The sequence below is a fragment of the Daphnia pulicaria genome, chromosome 7 (genome assembly GCF_021234035.1).
Source record: "Daphnia pulicaria isolate SC F1-1A chromosome 7, SC_F0-13Bv2, whole genome shotgun sequence".
NCBI lineage: Eukaryota > Metazoa > Arthropoda > Branchiopoda > Diplostraca > Daphniidae > Daphnia > Daphnia pulicaria.
Window position 1 is genome coordinate 18173510 of NC_060919.1, and position 26302 is coordinate 18199811.

General features: G+C 43.9%; 1 protein-coding gene across 2 annotated transcripts; it reads left to right on the top strand.

The window, feature by feature from the left end:
* Positions 1–1620: 1620 nt before the first annotated feature.
* On the top strand, positions 1621–24729 carry LOC124348830 (hornerin-like). 2 transcript variants are annotated; one of them, XM_046799137.1, is made up of 4 exons: positions 1621–2416; positions 5196–7558; positions 7630–7776; positions 14907–24729. In XM_046799137.1, exons 2-4 carry the CDS (start codon positions 5219–5221, stop codon positions 17385–17387), a joined length of 4968 nt encoding a protein of 1655 aa, XP_046655093.1. In that variant the 5' UTR covers positions 1621–2416; positions 5196–5218; the 3' UTR covers positions 17388–24729. The 2 variants fall into 2 exon arrangements, with proteins under 2 accessions (XP_046655093.1, XP_046655094.1); XM_046799138.1 differs by lacking the exon at positions 1621–2416 and adding an exon at positions 3130–3524.
* Positions 24730–26302: the final 1573 nt, after the last annotated feature.

Sequence of the window (26302 nt, forward strand, 5' to 3'; positions counted from 1 at the left end):
TGAGCCGGGCCAGTGGTTATATGATACCGGCAATGGCCTTTTTTTAAATAATTATTTATTTTTTGGCGAACGGGGAAAAATTTCTGAAAAGAAATATATATATTATACCGACACACAAGTTCGTGACTGAAAGATTTTATATAATAGGGAGATGTGTACAGCAGCAGCCCTCATTGTATTTTATTGTTTCCTTAATACATTTCTTTCTTCCTGGTTTTTTTTTTGAATTCTCTTTTTCCATCAGTTGACATGGACGATACTTGTTTAGCGTCATTATACACACATTACTATGTAGCCCCCACCCCACTCGTTCGTTCGTTCGTACGACGATCGACCGGTTTTCTTGTTCGGGAGTTTTTCTGTGGACATGGGCGGGGCCCTGCTTATTGCTGCTGGCCTTCCTGGACAGTTTGAATTTGTATTTCTCGGTATTTATTTATTTGTACTCTGCGACACCTTCGAGTCAGCTGATTATTTTTGGGACCATCGTGAATATTTTAAATTATCGTTCGGAATTTTTATTTGTTTTCAAATGGAAGAGAGAAAACGCATTTCGTGCCTATTTCTTTTTTTAAAATTTTATTTTATCTTCCCCGGTCTCTATTTCGCCTCCCTTGGCAACACACTCACGCTCACTCACGTCTCTATCCCGCCGTCCACACACCACTTCTTGACTTGGCTGTGCCCCGGTCGTCTGAGCCGACGAAAGAGTCCGGTCGCTCGTCGTGTTTCCAAGGCAATTTTCTTTTTTCTTTTTTTAAATTTTATTTCAAATAAAAAAGGAAAAAATAATTTAAAATAACATTTTATTATTTTTTGAAAAATTATTTTTGGCGCCAAAAGAAAGAAAGCGATTGATTGGTTGGATGAAATAATTGAAAAATGGTCGAATAAATAATCAGACCACAAGATAACAATCGGCCTACCAACACACACACACACACACACACACACGTACACACACAGACAGTGAAGAAATAAAAAAAAGGAACTTGACATTCCGCGTGAACCCAATCCCGACGACGAGCGGTTTCCAACCCGAATCCGACCCAACGGCGCATTCTATTTGATTTTCTTTTTTGAAAAATGATATTCCGCCATTTTTATTTTCCTTTGATTCGCGCCAAGATGCAACCAACTCGAGTCGAATAAAAAGTCGGTTGCTGGGCCTACACGAGGCGGCCGAAACAACGGGAGAGAATCGTGAAAAAGATTCAGGCTTTTTCGTGATTATTTCTATTCAAAAAATGATTGCGTCTCTATTGCGGCCCTCCCATCCCACCCGTTTGACCTGCAAAAGGGTTGAGAGAAACTGAGTCGGGAGGAGAGGAAAAAAAACGAGAACGATCGCAGACTCCTCCCACTTTTCCCCTCCCAATTCTTTTTTCTCTATGTACAACCAGTGCTGCCACCTGGCGGATTGGCCTAACCACGCCACCCCCTTGCGAAGGGGGTAGAGTAAGCTACTGCCAAAAAGAGAAAAAAAAATTTCGGAGGAGGAGGAGGAAGAAAAAGAAGGTGGTGGTGGGTGGTGGTGGGTGGGTGGGTGAGGTTTCGCCAGAGCCTCTCCCGCTTTCATGGTAGAGCCTCCGTCCGCACGCCTTTTTGTCGACTGGGTCTCGGTCCGGCCTCGTCAGTCTCAACGAATAGCTCAGCCCGTGAGGTGAGACACGTTGTGTGTGGGAGAGCCGAGTGAACGAAATTAAACCAAGAAAGAAAAGTCGTGTCATCATCAACACACACACGACGTTAAACAACCAAAAAATAACTTTTTTAATTATTATTAATTTCCACTCACCACACACACACACGACATTTTTTGAGATTGTGAGACTTTCGTGTTGTCAAGGACGTCACACACAAAAATTTGCCAAAAAATTTTGTCGGCCATGTGAGAAGAAGTTGGTGGAAAAAAATATTGTGTCTAACCACATTTGACCGGTGTGTGTGTGTGTGTGGTGTGGATGCGTGTGTGTGTGTGATTGTGTCGAGTGATTCTCAAGGATTCGTGTGCAAAAATTTCCGTTTTCTCGAACGGCAAATGTCTGCCAATTTTATTATCGGCTAGTGAGTGTGTGTGTGTGAGTGTGTGTGTGTGTCTGTTTCAAAGAATCGACACACATGGGTCGGTCGGGAGGAAGAAACAACAGCCAAGAGAATTCCCGGCTGCTGCGGTGGCGCCACTAGGCCCGTCAAATGTTGTCCATCGGGAAAATTTGAGATTTTTGTTTGGAAAACTCCGTCTGCAATTGACGTTAAATTTAAAAACGAGTGAAATAATTTTCTATTTGTTTGTGGCTGCGGTTTTTTTCGTTCAACGAGAAGAAGACAAATTCCGGAAAACACCAAACGAAGACGAACGTTGGCCAAAATCCGCCAATCTGGCTCCTCCCGCTCTCGTGTCGAATGTAACACGGTAAGAAAATCTTTTTCATCTTCTTTTTTAATTTGTGTGTGTCACATGGCGCCCCCCTTTTATTTTGTGGGCCTCGTTTATTTTTGTTGTCATCCCGCCATCTTTGTTTGACACGCGTTTTCCCATCCATTTCGAAATTGATAACGTCTCGGAAAAAATGTTGAAAGCTTTTCCTAGTCTTAAAAGTAAAAGTGAACCGGTTTTTATTTAAAAGTTTAGTTTACTAAAAAATATTTTTATATTTTTTCGAATTTGAACGACAAAAGTTTTTCGATTAAAAGTCAGCCAAAATAAATATAATACATCTATCTAAATAATAATAATTTGAAGGTTATAACCACACACCAATGGGCACATTCATTTGAGTGGTGGGGGGGGCAAAACCAGAAAAACTGGTTGCCAGTTGTGTACGAAAAACCGAGTTGGGACCGCCGAGGAGCTGTGTGTGACTTGCCTCCTAAAAAAGGAGTGAGGAGGCCAACTCCCCCCCATCCACCACCCGTCGCGTGAGTACAGCTTTGGCGAGCACAACACGCACGAAGGGCACACACACACATATATATAAAAAGCGAACTCCCTTTAGATATATATTTTTTCTGGCCAGAATAAAAAAAAAGTTTTTATTTTTTCTCCCGATCTTTTTCACGATTTTTTTTTTTTTTTCGTCTCCGGGACTCGTTCGCGCTTGCTCCTACTTTTTGGCCTCCCCTCCCCCTTCGGCAAAGAGGAGAGTCCTCTCCCCCTCCCCCCCCCCCCCTCACTTTTCCCGTGACTGCGAATTTCCGCCATTTTGGGCCCGCAGAATGGCGCGCACCACGGCCCCGACTAGGCGGTGTCTCATGTGGCTGCAGCAGACGGCCGCTGCCGCAGCAGCTCAGCCTGCCACAAAACAGCCGCCGGCCTAACGTGAAAAAAAAAAAACAAAAGTGAAAAATAATAGAAAACGAAAGATATTTTTTAGTTTTTTTGAATTTGTAATTTTTACCCGCCAAAAATAGAGAGACAGACACACAAAAGAGCCGCTCAGTTAAAAATTTGTTGGTGTTGTGAATTTTTTAACCAAGTGCAAAAACAACTCCCGCCAAACAACTACTGGGACAGCGACAGCGTGAGTTTTCAAATTATTTTCTTTCATGGAATTTAGTAATAGTAGGTCTAAGGCAATATAGGTGAATGTTTGTCGACGACCCGTCAAATATCGAGCCAAAAGTGCTCGCTGACAGTTGTCTAAACATTTTCGCATCGCGTGATGTCGTCGACAATTACCCTCCCCATTCTCTCTCTCTCTATAATATTATTATTATCTCTATAGAATGTTAGGCTATATCAAAACAAAAGGGGGAAAAATTTGAATTGGACAAACACGGAACGTCCGAAAAGTCTCGTTATCGATCCAACAACAACCCATCGCAAGTGCATTTAAAGTTGAACATTTCCAGTTAAAAACTAGAGGATCAATCAGAGTGGGGAGGATTCGTAAGTAGACTTATCGGGTAAAGGTGTCGTCCAACTGACAGTCCTCATTATGAAAAGCTACTCCCGCCTGTCCTGCTGCGACGACGACTGTATTATTATTATTATTGTTCTTGTTAATATGATTTTAGGAACGGGGAAGAGAGACGAGAAGGGCCACGAATCATTAACGGCCCCGACACACTCTGAACGTCCGTTCTTAATCATCCTACGAGTTCAAAGTGTTTGCCTCCCACTCGCCTTATGTCGTTGATTCTATCGTGAATTTCAATTTCGTCTGGGCGAATTAACTTTTCAAAAACTTCCAGACACATACGACCCTCTAGGCCTTTTTTGGGTGGAGCTCGCCATTTTTTTTCCAAAATAACGCAAGGACAGATGAGACCCTTGGATGGGAACGAGTCAAACCGGTTCCCGAAATTTTTTGATGTTTCGGAAAAATAATAAAAATAAAAACCCCGAAGAAAAGTCGGCCATTTTGGGGAGGGTGCAAAATGGCTCCCTCCTTTCTGGATCTGTGTGTGCAATTCCCCCCCAACCCCACCACCATCACCCGAGCTCCTTTTTATACACTGCTGCTCCGGTTTTTTGGGCAAAGGAGGGGAGAATTTAATTGGCGAGAGAGAGAGGGGGGAGAGACGGACGGATGGATGGACGAACGACATGGATGTGTGTGTGTGTGTGTGCCCCGCGGATTTTGCCCGGGATCGCAGAGTTTTCGCCGTATTGATCGATTAGCATCGGATGGAGAAGAAGAAGATGGAGGGGAGGATCCAGTTTGCAGCTGCGTGTGCTGGATGTAGTATTAGTCAGACGCACACGCACACACGGATGACCGGCTCTGCTGCTGCACACGTTGACATTGGCCGAAAAAATTATAAAAGAAGGAAACGGGGGCAATAGCGAAATGCAACGTTGCCGGAATGCGACAACATCAAGGCCGTCAACTTCTTCCTGCTCTTTCCAGTCTTTCCATGTCTATTTATTATTATTGCGACACTAGAAAATTGACAATTTTCTCTTTTCTCGTCTTGACTGTGGTTGGGAACCCCTCGGGGCATTCGAACCGTTTCCTATTTCAATTTCCAATGTGTATGTGGTACGAAAAAAAACAGTATCGATGACTCACGAGCCACACTGGCATTTCTTATTATTTTTTTCGGTATCATTGGCCGTGCCAGACAGCCGGCCGCTCGGTCTTATTATTGTTGCCGAGGTTTGGCATGCAGTGTTGTTGTCATTGATCCAAAAATCACAATAATCTGAATGAAACTGAACAAAAATTTCTTCTTCTTTTCTTAAATAGACTTGGGCGAGGGCTGGAACAGCATGGGCAGCCCGAATGAGGCGGCCGCACAGCCTGGACCCGGCACAGGAGGACCTCCAAGTGGGGATGGAGGAGGTCCTGATGGTGTTGGTGGCGAAACAACACATCACGATGGAGGCAGCGAAGCTCCAGCTCCGCCACCGCCGCCGCCAACGTTAGCCGCCAACAACAACGAGGACAACAACATCCGGAGTAACAGCAGCAGCCCAAGTAGCGAAACGACTGAAAGTACAGGTAGCAGTAGCAGTTCAACGTCTAGCAAAAGCGCCACCGCAGTAGCAGCAACAACAACCAACACCAACACCACCACTACCAGTCCCGGAAGGAGAGCCAATGGCAAACACGGCGGAAGACGATGGAAAGCCGAGCACCAGCCACTACGGAAAGCGTCGATGGAAGAAGAGGAAGATGAAGATGAAGAAGAAGAAGAAGATGAACAAGACGACCGGATCCGCCCGGCACCGCTTCCAGTAGTAGAAACGGAATCTTGTTCCGCATTGCCACGTCCCGAAGTGGTTGTCACTCCCAGTCGTACAAATGTCATCCACACGTCGGAAGAGTCGGACGAGGACGACGGCATGGTGGACCTGGACAGGAAATTGACGCCCAGTCCGCCTCTACCTGCTGCTGCTGCTGGCCAGAAACCTGAACAACAACAACAAGATCATTATTGTCTAAGATGGACCAATCACGGTAGTCACGTGCTGGGCGTGTTTGCCCAGCTACTTCGCGACGAGTCGCTGGTGGACGTGACGTTGGCGGCCGAGGGCCGTTCTCTACGAGCTCACAAGATGGTCCTGTCGGCCTGTTCGAGTTTCTTCCGGACGCTGTTCGTCTCGCACTCTGACCAGCGCCATCCCATCGTCATCCTGAAAGACACGAAATTCACGGAACTCGAGTCGCTGCTCCAGTTCATGTACAAGGGCGAGGTCTCGGTCGAGTACGGACAGCTGGCCACTTTGCTCAAGACGGCCGAAAATCTGCGAGTCAAAGGATTGGCCGATGTGACCACGACGGCCACGGCGGCGCCCAAGGCGAAAGCGGAAGTCGAGGAAGAAGAGGAGGAAGATGAAGAAGATGATGAAGAAGATGAAGAGGACGATGAGGAGGAGGAAGATGAGGTGGTGGACATGTTTGATCAGGAGCTGGAAGATGCAACCAACCCCAATCCCATCGTGATCGAACGGAACGCCCTGACGTCGGGTCTGTCATCTCTGGCGGTCGGAAGGATCCAGCGGCGCCAGCGGAGGCGGCATCACCTCCACAACCTCAGCAATCCTTATCGTCGATCTCTGCTCCATCCCAATCTCCAATTGAATCCGCAGCAGCAGCAGCTCAAGGCTTCCGGACGATCTGCAGGGCTGGACGTCGACTCGACCATGGCTAATCATCACCGACTAGTACAACAACAACAACAAAAACAGAAACAACAAGGCAGTAGTGGCCATTACCAACGACGGGGCTCTGACTCTGTAGTTCCGCTGGATCTCATCCATCCGGAAGTCATCCAAGATCTCTCTTCCAACACTGCCGCTTCCGCCGGATTATTGGATCATCGGCGTTCAACAGCCACTCACAATTCCCGGCGGAACAACAATAACCCACCGCAGCAGACAAACCACCTACACCATCAAATCCCAGGCGACTGGAAGCCTCCGAACGAACTTCAGCATCCGCCCCGGAGGCAGCTCAAACCCTCGTCTAACCATCAACAACAACACAATCACCACCACCACCACCACCACCAACAGAAGCCGCAGGAAGCTCATCGCAACGATCCGGTGGCTTCCGGCGACAGGAACAGCAACGCTTCCGGAGGCATGGAGAATCGCAATTGCGACCGTGATCCGGACGACGGCGATCACAACCATCGCTTTAAAAGCGAGTCGTCGTCGACTCGGAATGAACACCACAACGTTGCCGGAGGGCTTGAGGGATCCACCATTTTGATGGACTCGATGGCCCAGGATTCCGGCACGGCTCAAGATCTCCGCAGGATGCCTCCACATTCACCTCCGCTTCTTCCGTCGTCTTCGTTATCTCCTGCGTCTCCACTTCCTTCTGGTCCTCCAGCGGCTGCTGCCGCCACTGCCACCGCCACTTCCAACGCAGCAACATCCGGTGGTGCGGCACATCCGCATCAACGCTTCCGTCACTGGATGATGGAGGAGGAGAGCGACGAGAGCGGCGAAGAGGTGGACGGTGATGAAGATATGGATGAAACTAAGACGGAGGAGGAGGCGACCTATCTCCGCCGACAGGGTAGTAGTAGGAGACGAAACACTTCCGGATCCAACAATCATCCGCCTTCCGCCATCGGTTCACCTCAGCATCTTCCAATGGTAAGAAATGATTTGCATCTCTCGCCCTTTGATTATTTTGCACCTTTTTGATGTCATTAATTTTGCGCTAGTCGCTGATGAAAAAGGAAACGGGAAATTGGAACGACTCGGCTGTCAATCGACCAGAAGCTTCCGGCTCAGCAGGAGCCAGTACGGCTGGAGTAGATTCACTCCGTTCTCCAGGCTCTTTTTCTTCCAACAGTTCCGACGCCGATCAGGTAGGAGCCCAACATTTTCTTCATCTTCTTTCTATTTTTCTTTTCTGTTTTTTATTTTTTTCGGGGTGGAGCGATTGAAATCGCAAACAAAAAAAAGGTTCTCGAATTTTGTCTCCCAAGGAGAGCGAAAAAACTCGCCGGACGAGTTTTTTGGCCACCATTTTTGGGGTCAAATTGTTTTGGAAAAAAAAGTAAGAGAGAGAGAGACCTTGGAAAGCCAGAAGTTGACCTTCGTTTGGGTCTTTTTTTATTTATTATATTTCCTTTTTTTTTTATTATTATTGTTTGTGTGTGAGCGCCCGTTTGTTTTTGTGAGAGACATTTGTCAACTGCAAAAAAAAATATTTCGTCCGTGATTTTGGCGCGATGACCAAACATTTTTTGAATGTCAAACTGCGCGCCGACACGTTAGGCTCTCTTTTATTTTATATTTGGTTGGAAAAGATATGATTCCGTTGGATGCAAATAGAACTGAGAGATTGAAAAGAAAAAAAAAAGACCTGAGACACAATATGAACGTCAACTTCTTGTTTATTTGTTTTCGGTTTTTTATTAATTTAAAGAAAATTTCTTAATTTGAACAAAATTTGGATGGGGGAGGGGGAATTAATTTTTTAAATATTTTTAATTGGTAAAAAATTGGAACAAGAAGTTGATATGGTTCTATTTGTTTGTGTGTGCGGGGTCTTTTTTTGTTTTTTCCTCTTCTCTGTTCTGTTTGCAGGCCGCTGGTGCCAAACGGACGCCGGAAGCGACGATGGAAGAAGAAGAAGAGGAGCTGGTGGTGATTGAATCGTCGTCGGCCGACAACAATAGTTTGATATCGGTTACTACTACTCTAAGCTCTGCCGCCAATGCTCAGCATTCACCGGACGTCGTTGTGACAATTCCGGCGGGATCGGAACCTCCACCGCGAGGTCCTCCTTTGTTGCCCATGTCGTCGCGTGGTGGAATGAAGCGACAGCGTCACTTGTCGGCCGCCCTGATACCGCCCGGTTTCTCGGCTGCTGCAGCCGCCATCGCTGCCGCCGCTTCCGGCATCTTGTTTCATCCGTCGCTGGATCCGCATCACGTCGTCGCTGACGTTGACGTCACTGGACGCCATCGCCACCACAGCGACGATCATTTCCAACAGTTGCAACGAAATAATAATAATAATAATAATAATAGCGTAGTCGTAGAACATCGAAACAACAACAACAATCAAAGTCACAATTTGGTGGCTGGAATGTTTAACGCGGCGGCCATCGCTTCAATGACGGGCATTGACCGTTGCTGCCCATCTCATCATCATCCTTCCGAAATGACATCCAATTCTAGTCTGCTCCATTTGCCCGGATTGTCGTCGTCTTATTCCTTAGCCGCTCCTACCAGCGTTGTTGTTAGCTCCTCGTCTGTCCTCCTTCAGCCTCCGTTCATGGCCCAGGAGGCAGCAGCCCAGTCTGAGCAGCAGCCGCAGCAACACCGTCCGTTCCGCTGCGACTATTGCGGAAAGGCTTTCAAATTGCGCCACCACATGAAGGATCATTGCCGAGTCCATACGGGCGAGCGTCCCTTTCCTTGCCAACTCTGCGGCAAAACATTTTCACGATCGACTATTCTCAAAGCTCACGAGAAAACTCATTTGCCCAAGGCTGAACGACTCCAACATCCGCCAATCTAAAATAATAACTAAAAACTAAACTAAAAAAAAGTTCCTAATAATTTTCTCACAGAATTTTGTTTAATTTCAACGGTTTTTATTTACCCCCCAAAAAATGTTCTGTCCCGCATTTCATGAGTGTGGGGTCCTTTCCCCCCTCCTTTTTTTATATTCAAATGCACTGCCAGAAGTGTCATCGATTCTAGTTGATTAAATCGTCACACAGCTGTGTGTGTGTGTGTGTCCCTGAGAGTCGTCGTGGAGGGTATCGAGGAACAAGAGAGAGTCGGGAATAAAAATCCCCGCCCAGGGTCTCCAAGGGTGGGCTTATGGAATTGGCGGAGTAGTTTTGGGAGAGAGAAGCCTATAGAGCAGCAGCAGCCCCTATGCACACACACACACACAGTCAAGTATATAAGAGAGAGAAGTATGGCCGGTTGGAACCCTTTTGTTTTAGCCAGCTTCTGTACGAATCGTTAAGAACAAAAGAGGAATTGAAACGTCCGTCATCAGGGTCCCCCCCCCCTCCTTCCCAAGTGAGTGCGTGTTGGTTCGTTTACGTTCTCTCTCTCTCTCTCTCTCTCTCCCCACTTCCCACTTGTGTGCATAAAGTTTCTTAATAGGCCAGCTGACATTCTCTGTCAAAAGCGGTCGGTTGACAGGGGGGCTAGCCAGCAATGGATTTCCAGTTGATTACGGCGGAAGTGCGGCCCACATGTAGAGCTAGAGAAGATTTTAATTAGAATATTTTTTATTTTAATCTTTGGCTAGTCCTCTCTCCCAGTGACAAGTTTTAAATTGAAAATTGCGTTGGGAAACCATAGAAAAATGTTAAGGAGAGAAAGAGTTACTGACGTTTCCTTCCAAGCGTATATTGCCCAGCTGTTATGGCGTCACTTTCTCCGACAGTCACCCCATTTCTTAAATGAAAAAGTAGAGCGACACGACGACACGGTCAACATATTTTATTTGAAAAGGGAAATGTGTGTGTGTTATCTTGAAAAATCAAAGTCCAGTCTGAATCTGCACACAACTGTGATAGCGCGAAACGATGTAGTAGTTTTAAATTGAATCGAGTTTCGGATTGACACAACTGGGGTGATATCGACGGGTTCACATAGAAAAAAAAAGGGGTCAGAACTCTCCCCCCCCCCCCCCTCACGATGAAGTAGAAATCTGCATAAATTAAATGAAGGAAAGATAAGATACGTTGTACGTCCGACAAGGGGGAAGCCCATCCACGACGACTTTGGGGGGAAATAAAAATAAACCACACGCTATTAACTATAATTGTAGTCTAAATAAGAAGAAACGAAAAATTGTTATTCTAGCTCTTATTTTAAATTTTGAAACTATAAACATTTTGATCTCTCTCCCATCAATTGGCCCCCCCAGTATTTGATAGAATTTGTTGGATCATTCAATAACAAAATAATACATTCTCCGAGAAGAAAAATTATTATTCTGTATTATTTTCTCTCTCTCTCTGTTTTCTGGGCGACTGGAAAAAAAATCTTGAAATGTTGCGTAGCCTCGGATAATAATACTACGCCATCTTGCATAGGACAAGTCTTTGAAGAAACTTTGTGAGTGTGTGTGTGCAGGTCTATGCGGGATTTTCAAGGTCTTCGGGTCCCGAACAGACAGCGGCGGCAACGGCGGCCATGAAAAAACTCGACTGTGAACGAATAAACGGCATAGTCCTTTATTTGGTAGATGCCAGTCGACATTGATTTTTTTTTTCTCTCTCGTTTCGTTTCTTGGCTGACCAGTTTTGCCATTAAGAAAAGAAACAAGTTTTTTTCGTCGTCGTCTGATCCATCATTCCGATTGATGCAGCAAACTGATACCTTGACTGTCTTGTCTGTTATTCTCTTTCGTGTGTGTTCGGTTGGAGAAGGGGGAAAAAAAACCAGGGGCTAAGAATTTTTGTCGATTTTTCTTTTTTGTTTCGAATCGGTGGAAGAGGTCGGATAACAACATTCTGCTGGTCCGAATACGAAACGGGCGCAAGGCAACCAATCGCGCGCCCTTTTATATACATTTATTTTCAACCCTTTTTTTTCTCTCCAGCAGATTATGCGGGGCCTTGGTATTATAATCGTAATACTAGCAGCAGCAGCACTACTACTACAAGTAGAAATAGAAGAGAGAAGCTTATGTATATTTTTTTGCTGGACCCTCCGACATTAGGTTCTCAAATCCCCCCCTTTTCTTTTGTTTTTTTCTTCTTCAGATATTCAAATTCTTCTTAGTTTTTTTTTTATATTATAAAAAACGACCCCTTTTCTAATAAAAAAAATAGAATTTCGAATAATTTTAAAAAGGGCGCGGATTGAAAGGGGGGAAGGATTTGTGTGGATTCACCAGTGAAAGGAAAGAAGGGGTTGAAAATTTTTAAAACAAGTTAGAAAATGAGAGTTCCAAGCTTGACCGTTACACAACCAATCTTTCAACTAGCGGGAATAACCCCCCTCTGCACCCAGAAAAAAAAAAGTTTAAATGTGTAACCCTTTTTTTTTATTATTGTGTCTCACGACAGACACACACACCGGCGGTTGCATTTTTTTGTCGTGTTTCTGGGAAGAGAATTTGAGACTTTTTTGAAGCAGCTAGACGCTGTGTGATGCTTTCTCTTATTCAACGCCCCTCGAGGGGATGACGGCCCCCATCCGGTGTGAGCTGCTGCCCGGTACTACACTCGGGCCTATTTATATGTCGACATCAAGGCCGACCTTCTTCTTCTTCTTCCAAGAGATTTTATTTTATATACACACGAACGAACGGACGGACGTTGCACAGACGTTTATTTAGCCTATATGTATATATATAGCCTCTCTTCTCTGTTGTAATCTTGTTTCTCTCTCTTTTTCTTTACACGCACGGATACACGGTCACGATATTTTTATATGACTGGTAGGTAGGCCGACCCTCGAACAAGAACCTTGAGGCTCTTTTTTTTCAGTCTGTGTATGACTGTGTGTGGAGGTCGTTTAGGCCCAGCAGGAATGACGTCACCAGACATGGCACAGCTATAAATAATAAGGAAGAATTGCCACTGTCTTTTTTTTTTTATTCCGGGCAATGAATACATCACAGAGATCAATACCATCGTCCACAGTCACGCTGTCGTCTGCGAAAAAATCTTTTTTCGATGGTGGGTGGATTTGACCGGAAATGTTTCCTCCCCACTGAGAATTCAAATAATTGAGCGCGTTTTTCTCATTTCTCTTTTGGCTACCACCGATTTTTAATGAAGTAACGTCGTCATCATTGTGCGGATGTTGTACACCTCTAGGGGGGGAGGGGGACTGTGTCTGTTTGTTTATTATTGATGCCAATAATCAAGTCCTCGGTGGAAGAAAAAAGTAATTCGCTCATGCGGAAATGTGCGGAATGAAAAGAGGGGGGAAAAAGATGAAAGTTGAGAGTTTCCGAATGTTTGGTGGACGGCAAACATTTCCGACCCATCGCGTCACATTCACGACAGACTTTCAACTGGAGCGGGAAAAAAACAAAACAAAAAAAAAAGGACGCAGTTGGGGGGATTTATATTAATGATATGTACTAGCTGCCGGTCTTGAGAGACAGCAGCTTTCATTTTTCGTGAGCGGGAGGGGGGGGGGATGTAATTACACGACGGTCTAAATAACGAGTTGCATCGATTTCAGCTTCTTTTTATTTGTTGAATTTCCGATTTGCGCGGAGATTATCATTTGGTGGGGTGGGGAGGTCGGTCGGAAATGAAATCTATTTTCTGCGACTGGATGGGGGGGAAAATGCGGAAGTTGGCGCGCAGTCGCGCTTGTTCCGCCTACGCCCGACGGAACAAACGAAAGAACACGCCAATGGCGTTCATCTTTTTCTCCCGTGACGCTCGACAAAGAGGATCTTAGGACTATCCTAATATCCCTTTTAATGCGAGGATCTTTTGATGACGGACGAACGAGACGAAATCTGATCTTTTGGCCGAGAGAACACACCACCCCACCCACCGACGACGGGTGGGGGACAGAGTTTCCGGATGAATATTGCAAAAGTGAGAGAAGGAGAGACGCACATACGGAATGAGGTTCTTTTGTTTTTTGGCGCGTAAGAGTTTTCGAGAGTATGGGGAGGAGGAGGAGGAGCGTGCAAGAGCGAACGGAAGAAGAGGAGGATCTACCACCACTACTACTCCGTATGCTGCACACGGACACACGACCGGGGGGGTTGATTGAATGAATAGCCAAAAACGGGGAGGGGTTGCAACTGGGGAGGGGACGTTCACTCTACTCCACTCACGCCAAAAAAGGGGTTGGAAGGGGGAGAGATGGAGCCAGAGGCACGGCAGAGGTAGGTGGCGGATGAGTAGTAGGTCGTTGCCAATCGCACGGGACGACGTCAAAAGACGCGCAGATTTCCAGCGTCTCGTCGACACTTTTTTCACCCCCAAAAAAACCAACCAAAAACGGATTACTTGTCTGTGTTGTTGTGTCTGTGTATCTCGTCCGGCCTACATGTCGTTCACGTGATCTACTAGGAGAGACATTATTCTCAATTTGGCGCAATCATGCGACGGCATCCGCCATCTGCCGGAAGACTCCAAGTCGTCCACAGACATCCAGTTGTTCTTATTTGTCTGGCGATCGTCGACATTGACCGGAATTGATGTGCCACTTGTTTATTTTATTCCGGTACCGTTTGTGAATTTTTCAAAGACAAGATTTTAAAATTGAATTGAGTTAAGGTTTATAGATAATCGAATTCGCCTTTTTGGGCAACGGAGCTAGTAGTAGTCTAGGCTGAAATAGTTGAGCCATCTATACGGTCATGGTATCGTCACGTGAGATGTGCAATTATTAAATCATGATTTGTGGTTGACAACCGACCGGGAGCAGCAACCAGACGGCCCGCCGTCGTGCATCGCTAATCGGCCGATATTTCTACTCTCCTGTTGGAGAGGAATGGTCAATTGTGTGCGGTCGATACGAACCGCGACCTACCTCTCCGTCGATATCCCATACCCTCAGCCCCCACAAAACCCCCGTACGGCCGCAATTGTCTGTAGAAGAGAAAGACAAATTTTTTGTTTTCCTTTGGGGTTTTCCTTGTGCGAGTTGGTCAGTTGTCCGCCAACCATCAGGTGAGAGACACACTGGGATATGCGGTTGCGTTGCGGTTTCGGTACCTGCTCAATAGGAAACGATGGCATAGGGGAGAGTAGACCACCACCACCACCGATGTTGATTAAGGACCTACCTTTATTTTATTCCCGTGTTATTGAACCGGCTATTGTTTTCGTTGACTTTCCTCATTTCTCACACGACGTCGATCCAGTTAGACGCCGACTGTCAAACAAACGCGTTGCATGTTCCGAGTGATCCGCAGAGTTTTCAATTTCGGTAGCCAGCCAGACGGAATTTCCTTTTTTGTGTTTTGATCAAGTTGAAAATTGGAATTGGAGTTGATTTTTAAATGATTTCTTTTTTTTGAAAATGTTTTCCAGTTTTCTGACGGCCAGATGCCGACGGCCGAGGTGGTGATTGAAGAGGGCGAGTATCTCAACTTCTCCGGCAGCGGAGGAGGAACCTCTAGCGGATTGAGGATGAGGCACAGAGACGGAGGTGGCGGACGCAAAAGTCATCACAGCCACAAGGCACCGACTAGTGGCGATCCTGGCAACCATCGGAGCATTAGCGCCGCCGCCGCCGGAAGCGGATCCATCCATCACCCTGCGGCTCGACCCAAGAGGTTCTTGTCCTTCCCGGAAGGAGCCGCCGCAGTCGAAGGATCGGCTCACCACTCGTCGTCATCGTCGTCGTTGGCCACCGGTGGTGGTGGCGGAGGTGGAAGAGGGCAGAAAGGCGGAAGCGATTTCCGAGATGAGGTCTCGGTCGTAGTCAGCCGTTCAGGCGCCGGAGGAGCAAGTGGATCAGGAGCGAATGAAACCTCATCTTCGTCTAATTTCCTCTCGTCCATTTTGCCCATGGTCGTCCCTCAGTTCGACTTTGGCATGCGCTTCGCCGGAATGCCCCTTGTGGGCATGCCCTTTGCCGGAATGAATCCATCCCATTACCGGAATAGTAACAGTAGTAACGCCTCTGGTGCAGCTAGTCGTTCGGGTCACAATGCGCCCCGGCCAGGACCATCTTCCTCATCATCGCAGTTACAAAGGCAACAACAACAACAGCAACAACAACAACAAGCGGCTGCGGAGGATAGAGACGAGCCCGGCGGTGCCGGATCGCATAGGAGCGGGGCCAGCAGCACGGCCAGCGACGTGGGCGTCTGTCGAGACTCTCCGTCGTCATCTTCCACCTCGACGCGAGCCGTGGCGGCTTCCGGTTTCCCGTTTCCGACGTCCATCTCGCTGATTGAATCTCACGTCGGCGTCGGTTTCACGCTGGGCTCGCGGGAGAAACCCTACAAGTGCGAGCAGTGCGGCCAGTGCTACAAGTACCTGTCGGCATTCACCAAACACAAGGAGCAAAATCACACGGCCCGTCTGCCCGGCGAGAAGCCCTTCCGCTGCGAAATCTGCGGGATGCAATTCAAGTATCTCAAATCGTTCAAGAAACATCGGCTCAATCACGCCGTGGAGCGACTCCACGTTTATCCCGGCAACGTCCGAGCTATCACGATGCCCGGGGCACCCGGCGGAGGAGGCGGATCTATGACGCCTCCAGCGTCTCTGGCTGGATTCATGGGCGTCGGCATGATGGAAGAGCGCAGCGTCCTGGAAATGCTGGGCAGGTCTCAACATCACCACAGCCGCCGTGAAATGCTCTCGAGTTCATCCGCATCCGGAAGTCAATCAGAAGCCAGGGCCCGTCTCCATGGAGCCGGAGGCAACACCACGTCCAATACTCCCGAAGGCCGACGATCTTCAAGTCCCGGCGACCAGCGATTGGGAACGGCTCGGATTAAATCGGAAGTTGAAATCGTCTCTTCCGGCGACGAACAGGATCAGATGATGGACGACGAGACGACCAATGACGGCCGTCTCATGAGCCAGGAAGAGGCTGCCCAGCAACAACAGCAACACCAATTCGGTTCGGCTGCTGGACGATCCGCTTCGGCCTCATCCGGTCATCATCCGCACCACGGCCATCACCAACACCACCACCACCACCTGTCTCAACAACAGCAACAACAAAATCGACAACTCTTACTGCAACACGCCAAGTTTTCGGCGGCCAGTCCGGGCGGAAGTCCGGCCTCGTCATTCCTTCAAGGAGCCCTTCAACTGCAGAGGCAACACCAAGTGGCCCAGCATCAGGCGGCCCTGATGGCGGCCAATTTTCTGGCTGCCCGCGGAGCCGGAGGAGCTGCAGCGGCTGCCGTCGCTGCCGCCATGCCACCGCCTCCGGGACTGGAGCGACTTCAACCGCAACAATCTGGAGGATCGGATCCATCAGGTCACGCCCCCGGCCAGTCAGAAGAAGGTCAGTCCGATAGGGAAGGTTCAGATGATGGAGAAACAAGCAACAAAGGCTCGGGATCCGGTAGGAGAACTACTCCGCCGGCAGCGGCTGCGGCCTCTGCCGCCGGACCGGGTCCATTCCTTCACAATCTGATCCGCGATTTCAGCTCGGCGGCGGCGGCTGCAGCGGCTGCCGCTGCCGTTGCCTCCACCAGCCGTCCGTCGTTGGTCAATTCGGCCACGACTGGCGGCGCCGGTGGTGGTGGTGTTCCGGGCGGAATCACGGGCCCACCTCCCGAGTACGACCCCGGGCGCCCCCATTTGTGCCCGTTTTGCGGCAAGGGCTTCCGGGCCAAGGAGAATTTGAAGCTGCACATCCGGAAACACACGGGTGAGCGGCCGTTCGAGTGCGAATTCTGCGGCCGAGCGTTCGGCGGCAAGAGCGACATGAACCGCCACTTGAGAATCCACACGGGCGAGCGGCCGTACCGATGCGACGCCTGCGGCAAGACATTTGCCCGTGCCGATTACCTCTCCAAACACCTGTCCACTCACCTGGTCTAAAACAACAACACATTTTATGGCAATCTCTCAACACTACTTCTGCCCTCTCAATCAAACGACACCCAAGCAAAAATATTTTCTCAATCGTAGCAATCCTCCGCGCACCGCTAACTACAAAACAAAAACAAAAATGGCTACAAGCCACACCCACTCGTCGTCCGCACGACGCCCAGATGACAATTTCTCTTCAAGAGCTTCAACTTTTTTTAAATTTTCAAACAAATATTTTTTGGTAACCGAGCCAAAAAACAAAAAAACAAACAGGAGAAGAAAAGAAACTGTCCATTTTTCTTTTTTTCTGAAACCCAGAGAAAACCGAATTTCAATTGACGCATCGAAAATTGTTCAACCCCCCCCCCCCCCAAACAAAACAAAAAATTATTTTTTTGTTTCAAAATTTCTTGCCCGGTGATAAGAAAAGATTTAAAAATCACAGAAATTTGCATACCTTGCCCTCCAATTATTTTGTTTTTCTTCTTTTGGATGGAAGAAATCCAAGAAAAAAGAAAAGAAAATCTTCAACCAAGTTGTTGTGCCTGGTTCTCGCCCCCCCCCCCCCCCCCCCCCACAAAAGTGTTTGGCATTTTCGTCCCCAACTTGTTTTGACCGACTCGCCAACGGTTTTCTCTTCAAGAGAAACTTGACGCGAGAGGATCGAATCCATTTCGGAATGATAAACTCCTCCCTCAAAAAAACAAAAATTCTGTTTCGGCCAAGCCCCTCCCTCAAATTGTTTGATCCACGCAACGGACTGTGATGCAAACTCCCTTTTTTGGATTTAAAGAAAAAACAAACAAAATTTTGGCGTTACAAACAAAAAATTACGAAATGTGGTTCTCGAAATTTCTGTTTTGATCAATTGGATAAAAGAAATGTGAAAAGCTTTTTGTAAAAGAGCTTTGGGAAAACTCGTACACAAAAGTCCATAAAACAAAAATTGTTCCCCCCAATCAAATTCGATTTGATGAAAAAAATCCCGCTCCCCACCCCTTTTTAACTGGAAGAACAGGTGCCGTCAAGAGAAAATCCGGAAGACTCGTCGTCACTTCCGCACAACACTCAATGTCAGCAGACATTTAAAAAACAAGCCCGCCATTGGACAAGAATCAAGAAAACAAAATACCCAAAAAATTCTAAAAATTTCAAATTTTCTGGATTTAAAAAAACAGCCCCGGTGAAAAACTTTTAGGTGAAAATATTTCAAAAAAAGCTCTTTCAGGAAAAAACCCAGATTTAACGAAAAAGAAACCCCCAAAACAGAAAAAAAATGATAACTCAAAAAATAACACCGACAACACGTTTGTGGCTGTGATAATTTAAAAAAAACATGTTTAGGCTTATTTTAAAAAAATTGCGAAAAAAGAAAAGGGAAAACAAACTTTTTTATGGCAATCGTTTTGTGTGTGTGTTTTCTTCTTTCTGGCGGGAAATTCGATCCAATCGAGCAGCAGTGCGTCTTCTTTTCTCTCCCCCCGGTTTTCGTCGGAAAAGCGGTTAGCTCAAAAATTGAAAAGATACAAAAAACAAAACGAAATTGTTTTTCAAAGACATCAAAGGGCTCGTGTGCCGTCGTGTGCGTTTCTTTTTTTTTTTCTCTTTCGAGTGTGTAAGTGTGTGTGCGTGAGTGCGTGTTTGACACATCCATCATCAAGACTCCCATCCAAAGGAAAAAGCATCCGCAATCAGCTTAAAACACAACAGATGAATTTTTTTTTTCTTTTCCATTGAAAAGGTTTTTTGAAAAAAAATCTTTTTGGAAGAAAAAAGAACCCAACCATCCCCCCCCCCCCCTCCAGCCGCTGGATCCAAGATCGGAAACCCAAATGCACCGTTCTCCACCTGACGCAGGTGTGGTCCAACCAATTTCTTTTTTTCTTTCTTTCTCTACTTCGTTGAATTCTCTTTTAGCTAATAATTAGTTTTTCTTTTGAATACCATGATACTACCCGCAGTGTTATAATTATGTTTTCTTTCACAACAACAATGTCCCCCCCGTGTTTATTCAGTGTCAGCGTGTTTGTCGGTATAACTGCGTGAGTGTTTAGTGTGATTGTGTTGATTTAAATCATTTTTTTTTTCGTGTATGAACGTTGTAATTTCCCGCCAAGGATTATTTCAACGTTGACTCGTTGAGAGTGCTCAAAAAGATGTTGAGAAGAAACGATTGAACCAGACGGTTTTTTCTGGTTGCCCTCCCACCCACCCACTTTCTCCCCCCTCTGAAATATTCCCTCCCCTTTGAAAAATTTTTTGGGATTTATCGAGGAGTTACTCCATTTAGGCCTTTTTTGGACATTTAAAAAACATTTCGTGTGTCTCACGTCCAAACGTTTTGAGCTACTTGCTGCCTAGCGGTTCTCTCTTTTATTTTCACTTTATCCAAAACAAAATCATTGTATTTTTCACTGGTTAAATGATTTTGTTTTCATTTTTTTTTTAATTACTAAACAAAATTCACAATTTTTCGATATATGGAGGGAAAAAAATATCGATTCATGTTGCGACCATCCATTCATTGTCAAATCAAAAGTCACGGCCTTTTTCGTCTTCTCTTTGTGCGAAATTTGAATTTCCCGGTTTCTCCCCCCTACCCTCTCCCATTTATTGATTACAAAAAAATTTATGGAACCGCAAGCCGATTTGAAGCGATAAAAAAATCATTCGTTCAAAACAAAAAAAAATCGTTCAAAACGAGCCAGAAAGCCTCTCTCTCTCTCTCTCTCCCCGCCCCCCTTTTCCTCTTTGCGCGTATGTGTGTAGAAAATATTTCGGCAAATTTGTATTTACTGACGAGCCTCTCCTGACGAGAATAATTGGTCCCGCTGATTTTCAAAGTGCTAGCCAATTTGCGATCTCTTTTTTTTTCTTTATTTTTTAGTCTACACATTGGAATTTGATAGATAAAGTTTTGATCAATTCAACGATGATGGAAATGGGTTTTTAATTGCCTTTTGATGTAGCCCGCCATTAAGTGATTTATAAGAAAGTAGAAAAGCTATTTTGTATTTTCTCTTTTTTTTACGTTTTCAAAATTTGGCTCCCTATTATTATTGTGTGAGCGCGCAAAATTTGAAAATTTCAGGGTGGGAGGAAAATTTTATTCGATCGACATGGAAAATCCATCACAGATACTTCTGCCCGTCCTCGTCCGACATCACACAGTGTCAGACAATTTTTGGCTCTTTTGTATCAAGGGGGTTGGGGGATTTTTTGATCGAAATTTCGTAGCGAGAAATAACAATTTCAATCAACCAGCGACGTGTGTTCACATTTATTCTCTTCGCTATTGTTATTCGAGACATTTTTTGGATGAAAGACAAAAAATACTATCAAAAACATTTGCCTGTCTTGCGTGTTTCAAAACAAAAAAAGGAAATTTGCCACACAAAAGTGCATCACGGCACTCTAATCTCGTCATTATTTTCTTCTTTCGTTTCTTCGTCCCTTTTCTCGTTTGCCAAATTTTGGAGACCTTTCGGGGTTCATTTATTAGAACGGCATAGCAACAAATTTTTATTTTCAATTTTTTTTTTTCAATTAGAAATTTGCTTTTAACTTAATTTATTTTGAGATTCGTTCAAGAAATTGGTCGTCATTAGGCGTTGAAACAAAGGTGGGGATAGCGCTGCAGCATAGCGGTTTGGTACTGTGATATTCAAATATCGGTCATGGAATGGAATTTGTCTTATTGAATTTTTTAAAAAGAGGGAAATTCGAACCCGTTTAAAACGAAAAATTATTTCGAAAACTTTAAAATCAAATTTTTAAAAATTACTATGGCCTATACAAATTCGATATCAGAACTTTCAAAATTATTGTCTCGTGGTAATCACATTTTTTGGGAAAATTCTATTTTTATTATAAATTATGACAAATTACATTTCGGATTGATTCTGATATTTGCCAAGGTGATGGTTAAAAAAACAAAAAACAAACAAAATTAATTCAATCCAATGGGCAGAAGTTTGGCTCGTATTTTCGAAAACAAATTTTTATTCAAAATTTTGTAGAATCAAAACGGAAGAAAGGGAAGGGGGGTTAAGGGAGGGAGGATTTTTTATTTAATTGGTTTTCAATTCTTAAAATAAAACAAAATTGGAGAAATTAGCTAACCGGTATGCGTGTGTGATGGTCGTCGTCGTATAAATGCGGATGTTGCGCGAATGTTTTTTGTGTCAACTCTTTTAACGTGTTCATTTCTTTATTTCACGCCGGTCGTCAGCGTTCAGAACGCCTAGGCGATTGGCCCGGAAATTTTCTTTTTTTTGTATGTGTTTTTTAACGAGGCAGTTACAAAAAGGGAAAAAAAGTGGCGAATAAACAGCGTCACTCTAAAACAAAAATTTTTTTTTTCTTCACGGCGAATGAACATTTTCAAAGGCGGCAAATTTGAATCTACTTTGTAAAACCCCCCGGTGTGTAAAAACAAAAAATAATCATTTCCTTGTAGTAGCGTGCGCTTTTTTTTTTCAATGTCTCGATGTGTTTTTGTTTTATTTCTCTTGAATTAGGAATTTGTTCTCTCATTGGTTCCCCCCGCGCTTATTGTCGCTTTTTTTTTCTTAAACAGGAGGGAAAAACAAATTGAAAACGAGTTAGGATGGAATCCTCCTTTTTTCCCCTCAAAAATTAAAAATAAGAAATTGGCACAGGAGAAGAAATACTCATTCTCTGCGTAACCGGTTTCTTTTTTTTTTCAGAGTTTGTTTCAATGACATGTTAGATTTAAAAAGAGATCATAAGACAAAAAATATTAAGAAACACCACACACACAAAAATAGCGCAGACAGACCGATTTGCGCCTGGTCGAATTCAATTTGATTTCGAAATTTCTGGCCATCATATGTGTGTCGTGTTGTATCAGCCCCGTGTGTGTGTGTGTGTGTGTGCGTCTGCGTGCGTATTTGAATAATGTTTGATTTTTTTCCGTTTTTCTGGAACTTGCCCTTCTTATATTTTTTCTCCCAATGTCAATTTAAAAAAAGGAAATGTTTGTATTTGATCACATTGAGCGTGTCAGAGCCAGGCCATGGTGTAGGAGCCAACCGCGCGGCTTTTTTATTTTCCAAAAAAATTAACAAACATACAAAAAAAAAACACGGAATTTTCTAGGTTATTGGTCAAATTTTGTTTTCTTTCCCTCCCCACTCCTTCTCTCCCTGAATGGAAAATAACCAACAGAGTTTTTGGTGACTCTTGATGACTTACAAACCGATATGGATATAATCAAAATCCTTTTTATTTAAAAAAAGTTGATTTTGCGCCTCTGATACGACCGAGGAGGCGTCAACGCCCCGAACTTCGACAACAAGAAAATAAAAACAACACACAAACTTTTTTTTTTTTAAATAATTCTGCCAAAAAGAAAAAAAGAAAAGTTAAAGAGAGAGACTTTGCCCGGAAAAATGTAATAAAATTGTGCGGAATGTCCGTCGATCCACTCCGGAAGTTCCGCTATGTTTTACGTTACTGTTTTCAGATCCATACAACATTTTCCAGTCTCATTTACATGTCCTCTTTCAAACAGACAACAGTTCAATAATCATTTCGTCGCTGGTACGAAGTTGAACAAAATTCCCTGATTTTTTTATTTTGTGAAAAAAAGATGAAACATCTTTTTAAAGTTTTAGCGGGCGACTTTTAGGGCGTGCAAACCCGTCCTACCCGACTAATAAACCCCCCCGACGATGAATCAATCCCCCAAAAACAAACACACTTTCAACCTATTTTTTAATAGCATTTTCTAATTCTTTTTGTAATTCAATGTTCTTTTGAGTTGCTTCCTTTTCCCCCTTAAACTTTTTTTTTTTCATTTCCTCATCGTGCAGTAAAATAATCCCCCCCCCCCTCTTTTTCAGTTGCTCAACTTTTTCCTCTTTTTATTTTATTGTCGCTTTCGGTGGTGAAAACAACTAGAAAACAAAACACAACCGCTCCCTTTCCGGGCTGAGACTCGACCGCCCGGCAAGCGGATACCAACACCTGTTTTTTTTTTCCATCAAGTTAAAGTTGATCATCATTGTTTTGTTGTTTTTTTTAAGTTTTTTAACGTAAATATCCTGTTGTCGTCTGGTGATTCAACAAAATCATGTAACAAAAACCCATAAACAAACAAAAAAAAAGTTAAAATTCAAATCAATCTCCCCCCCTCAAACAAACAAACAAACAGCAAAAAAATCAGTCGTTGTCAAGTGAAATCATTCACGCTCTCCCGATTCTCGGTCCCTCTGGTCTCTCGTAAATGTAGGAAAATAACCGAATTCTTAGCTTTATTGGTCGTCCATACTAGGTATCCCCCCATCTTTACTTATACAAACTTGTCTTAGATTTTAGGAGACTTTGAGTAATCAAATCCACATTTTAAAAACCCACACAACAACCACAAAAAAAAAATAAAGTAGTTCAGCAAATTCCACAGAAAATAAAAACACCCCGTTAAGTGAGCGCATTTTTTCCCAGTCTCTCTCTATTTACCAGTTCTTTTTTTTTAAACATTTTCCCGACTTGGAATAAACTTTTTTTATTTTCATTCTACAGCTAATTTTAGTATCTGTCATAGGTGTTTTGCCGTAGACTGTTGAAATCACACCCACAGGGTTTCTTCACGTCATCAAGTAATAATAGGATGTAATTGGATTGTCTGAATCAAAAAAGACGATCGATTACTTTTGGTGTTTAATTCTTACCGTGCTTTTTAATTCCCCCTTTGGTCTGTGCTCTATCTCTACAGTAAACAAACCCCCTTCATGTTTTTCTTCGAACGCCATCGGAAACGACTTGGCGCCCGTCTCTCCGTCTGTATTCTAATTGTAGTGGATTTTTCGTGTTTTCTCACTTTCTATCTCTATCAATCTGCTTTTTTTTCTTCTGGTTTTTGTTTTTGTTGTTGATTTGACACCTTACTTCTTCTTCAACTTCTTTCTCTTCTTCAACTCTTTGCTTTGACTTCCATATTATTCTACAAACAACCCATGCAGTTCCATAGCCCGGTCCACCAGAAAACAACAACAAAAACCAGCAAAAAAACCCCCCAAATCCACAAAATTTGTTTTGATTTCAAGGGAATATCGATAGGAAAGGAAAAGGAAAAAAAAAAAACACCACCAACCATCATTAAGAGAAAAAAAAAAAAAAAAACAAACAAACAAAACCAAAATTTGTTTGACACATTGTCGAAGACTCACCTTTCATCAAATTGAAAAGGAACTTTGACTTTTTTTTTTCTTTTTCGTACCTCCCTAACCACACCCCAACCCTCAATTACCCTCAAGTGTTCTCAACGGATTTGATTTAATCTCCCCACTCTCTGGATCTTTTCTTGTTTGGGCCTTCCGTCAGCAAAAACAAAATTATGAATTTTTTTTTCAAACCCAACTTTTATTGGATTGCGGTCAAAGATGACTGGAATATTTCGAAATTTTCGGATATTAATTGGCCTTAGATTTACCCCCCAAGAAACATTGATCCTGAGGGAAATATGTTCTTTCTTTCGATCCCATTTTTTAAAAAAAGGAAATATTTAGATTTTTATTATTGGCTATTATTTTGTAAAATTGTCCAGGAGAACACACACACCTTAAATGTTTTTCAAGAAATAACGGGCGAAATTTAGGAGCGGGAGTCATGTTGCGTGCTGTGTGTGCGAGTGTTATAAAACAAAAGTTTAAACCCCCCCCCCCCCCTTTTTTTTGGTTTAGAATGATTCTTTAAAATATTTTTCGTGTTCCCAGAGGGATCTCTCTTTCGGCTTGCCAAGTGCCTCTTTCCTAGTGTGCGCGCAAAAGAAAAAAAACCATTTTTTGATTATTTTTGTTTTTTTTTCAAACAACTAAAAAAAAGTTGAGCTGGCGATTTTCGGACATCGTTTCGGAATTTGATGTTTTCAAAATTAGAAAATCAAAAAGCTCTTTTTAAAAAATTGATGATAACATTTTTGTATATGACGCGGAATTAACTATCTATCTGTGTTCTTGGTTGAAAGAACATTTTTTTCTTTTCTGATTTCGGTGACAACGTCGTTCAGAGTGACAAAAATTCACTGGCCTCTGCTGCTGTGAAATCAACATGTGTGCGTTTATTTCAAAATTTTTGATAAGAAAAAGGTTTCAGCCAAAAAGATTTTTGAAAATTAAAAAAAAAATTGAAAATCTATTACCAAAATTTTCGACCTTTTTCGGAAATGTTTCGAAACTTTTCTTGTTCTCTCTCTATCTCACATGTTGTTTAGCTGCAAAAAAATAAAACACACATTTATATGAATGGAAAAATTTGTTAACGAAGGATGCCACTTTCACTTTCACGACGGGGAGTTTATTTGCAAGTTTTGGTTTTGATAATAACCCCCCGGAGTGAAGGATGTTGTTGTGCTCCGGTTACTGTTTTTAAGAATTTTTCGTGTCTCTGAATGACGCAGAAAAGAAAAGCTTCAAAATTGTTGATTAAACTCAATCAACTTCTGTTGTCTTATAACGTCCGGTCAGTTTGGGTTATTAGACCGGGCGTTACACACAAACACATAAACACACAAAAAAAAACTATTTTGGATTCTTGTTGGCATTTAAAAGAATCTTACGAGTTTCTTTTTCATTTTTTTTTTACTTGATTATTTGGCCTGTTATCGTCAAAACTTTCCTCCTTTCGGAATCGCCGTCGCCACTAGTAAATGATTTCAAAGTTAAAATTTGAGTTTGTTTTTCTGGGATGAAGAAAAAAAAATTAAAAATTACATTTATTGCAGATCCTCTCCCACCAACCGAATAAACTTGCCACAATTTAAATGATAATAACACACACCATCTCACTCTCCAGAGCTGTTTTTTTAAAAAACATCCGCAACTCTCTCTCTCTCTCGTAATTCAGTCAATGTAATAACACCGGCCCGAGAAGATCATCAGCCCCTCCCTCCCTCCCCCTCA

What these genes read in the sequence shown, in the direction of transcription:
- LOC124348830 (XM_046799137.1), top strand. Translation starts at nt 5,219, where the DNA reads ATGGGCAGCCCGAATGAGGCGGCCGCACAGCCTGGACCCGGCACAGGA. An exon ending in CACCTCAGCATCTTCCAATG is followed by an intron (nt 7,559 to 7,629) that starts GTAAGAAATGAT and finishes ATTTTGCGCTAG; the next exon opens with TCGCTGATGAAAAAGGAAAC. An exon ending in ACAGTTCCGACGCCGATCAG is followed by an intron (nt 7,777 to 14,906) that starts GTAGGAGCCCAA and finishes AATGTTTTCCAG; the next exon opens with TTTTCTGACGGCCAGATGCC.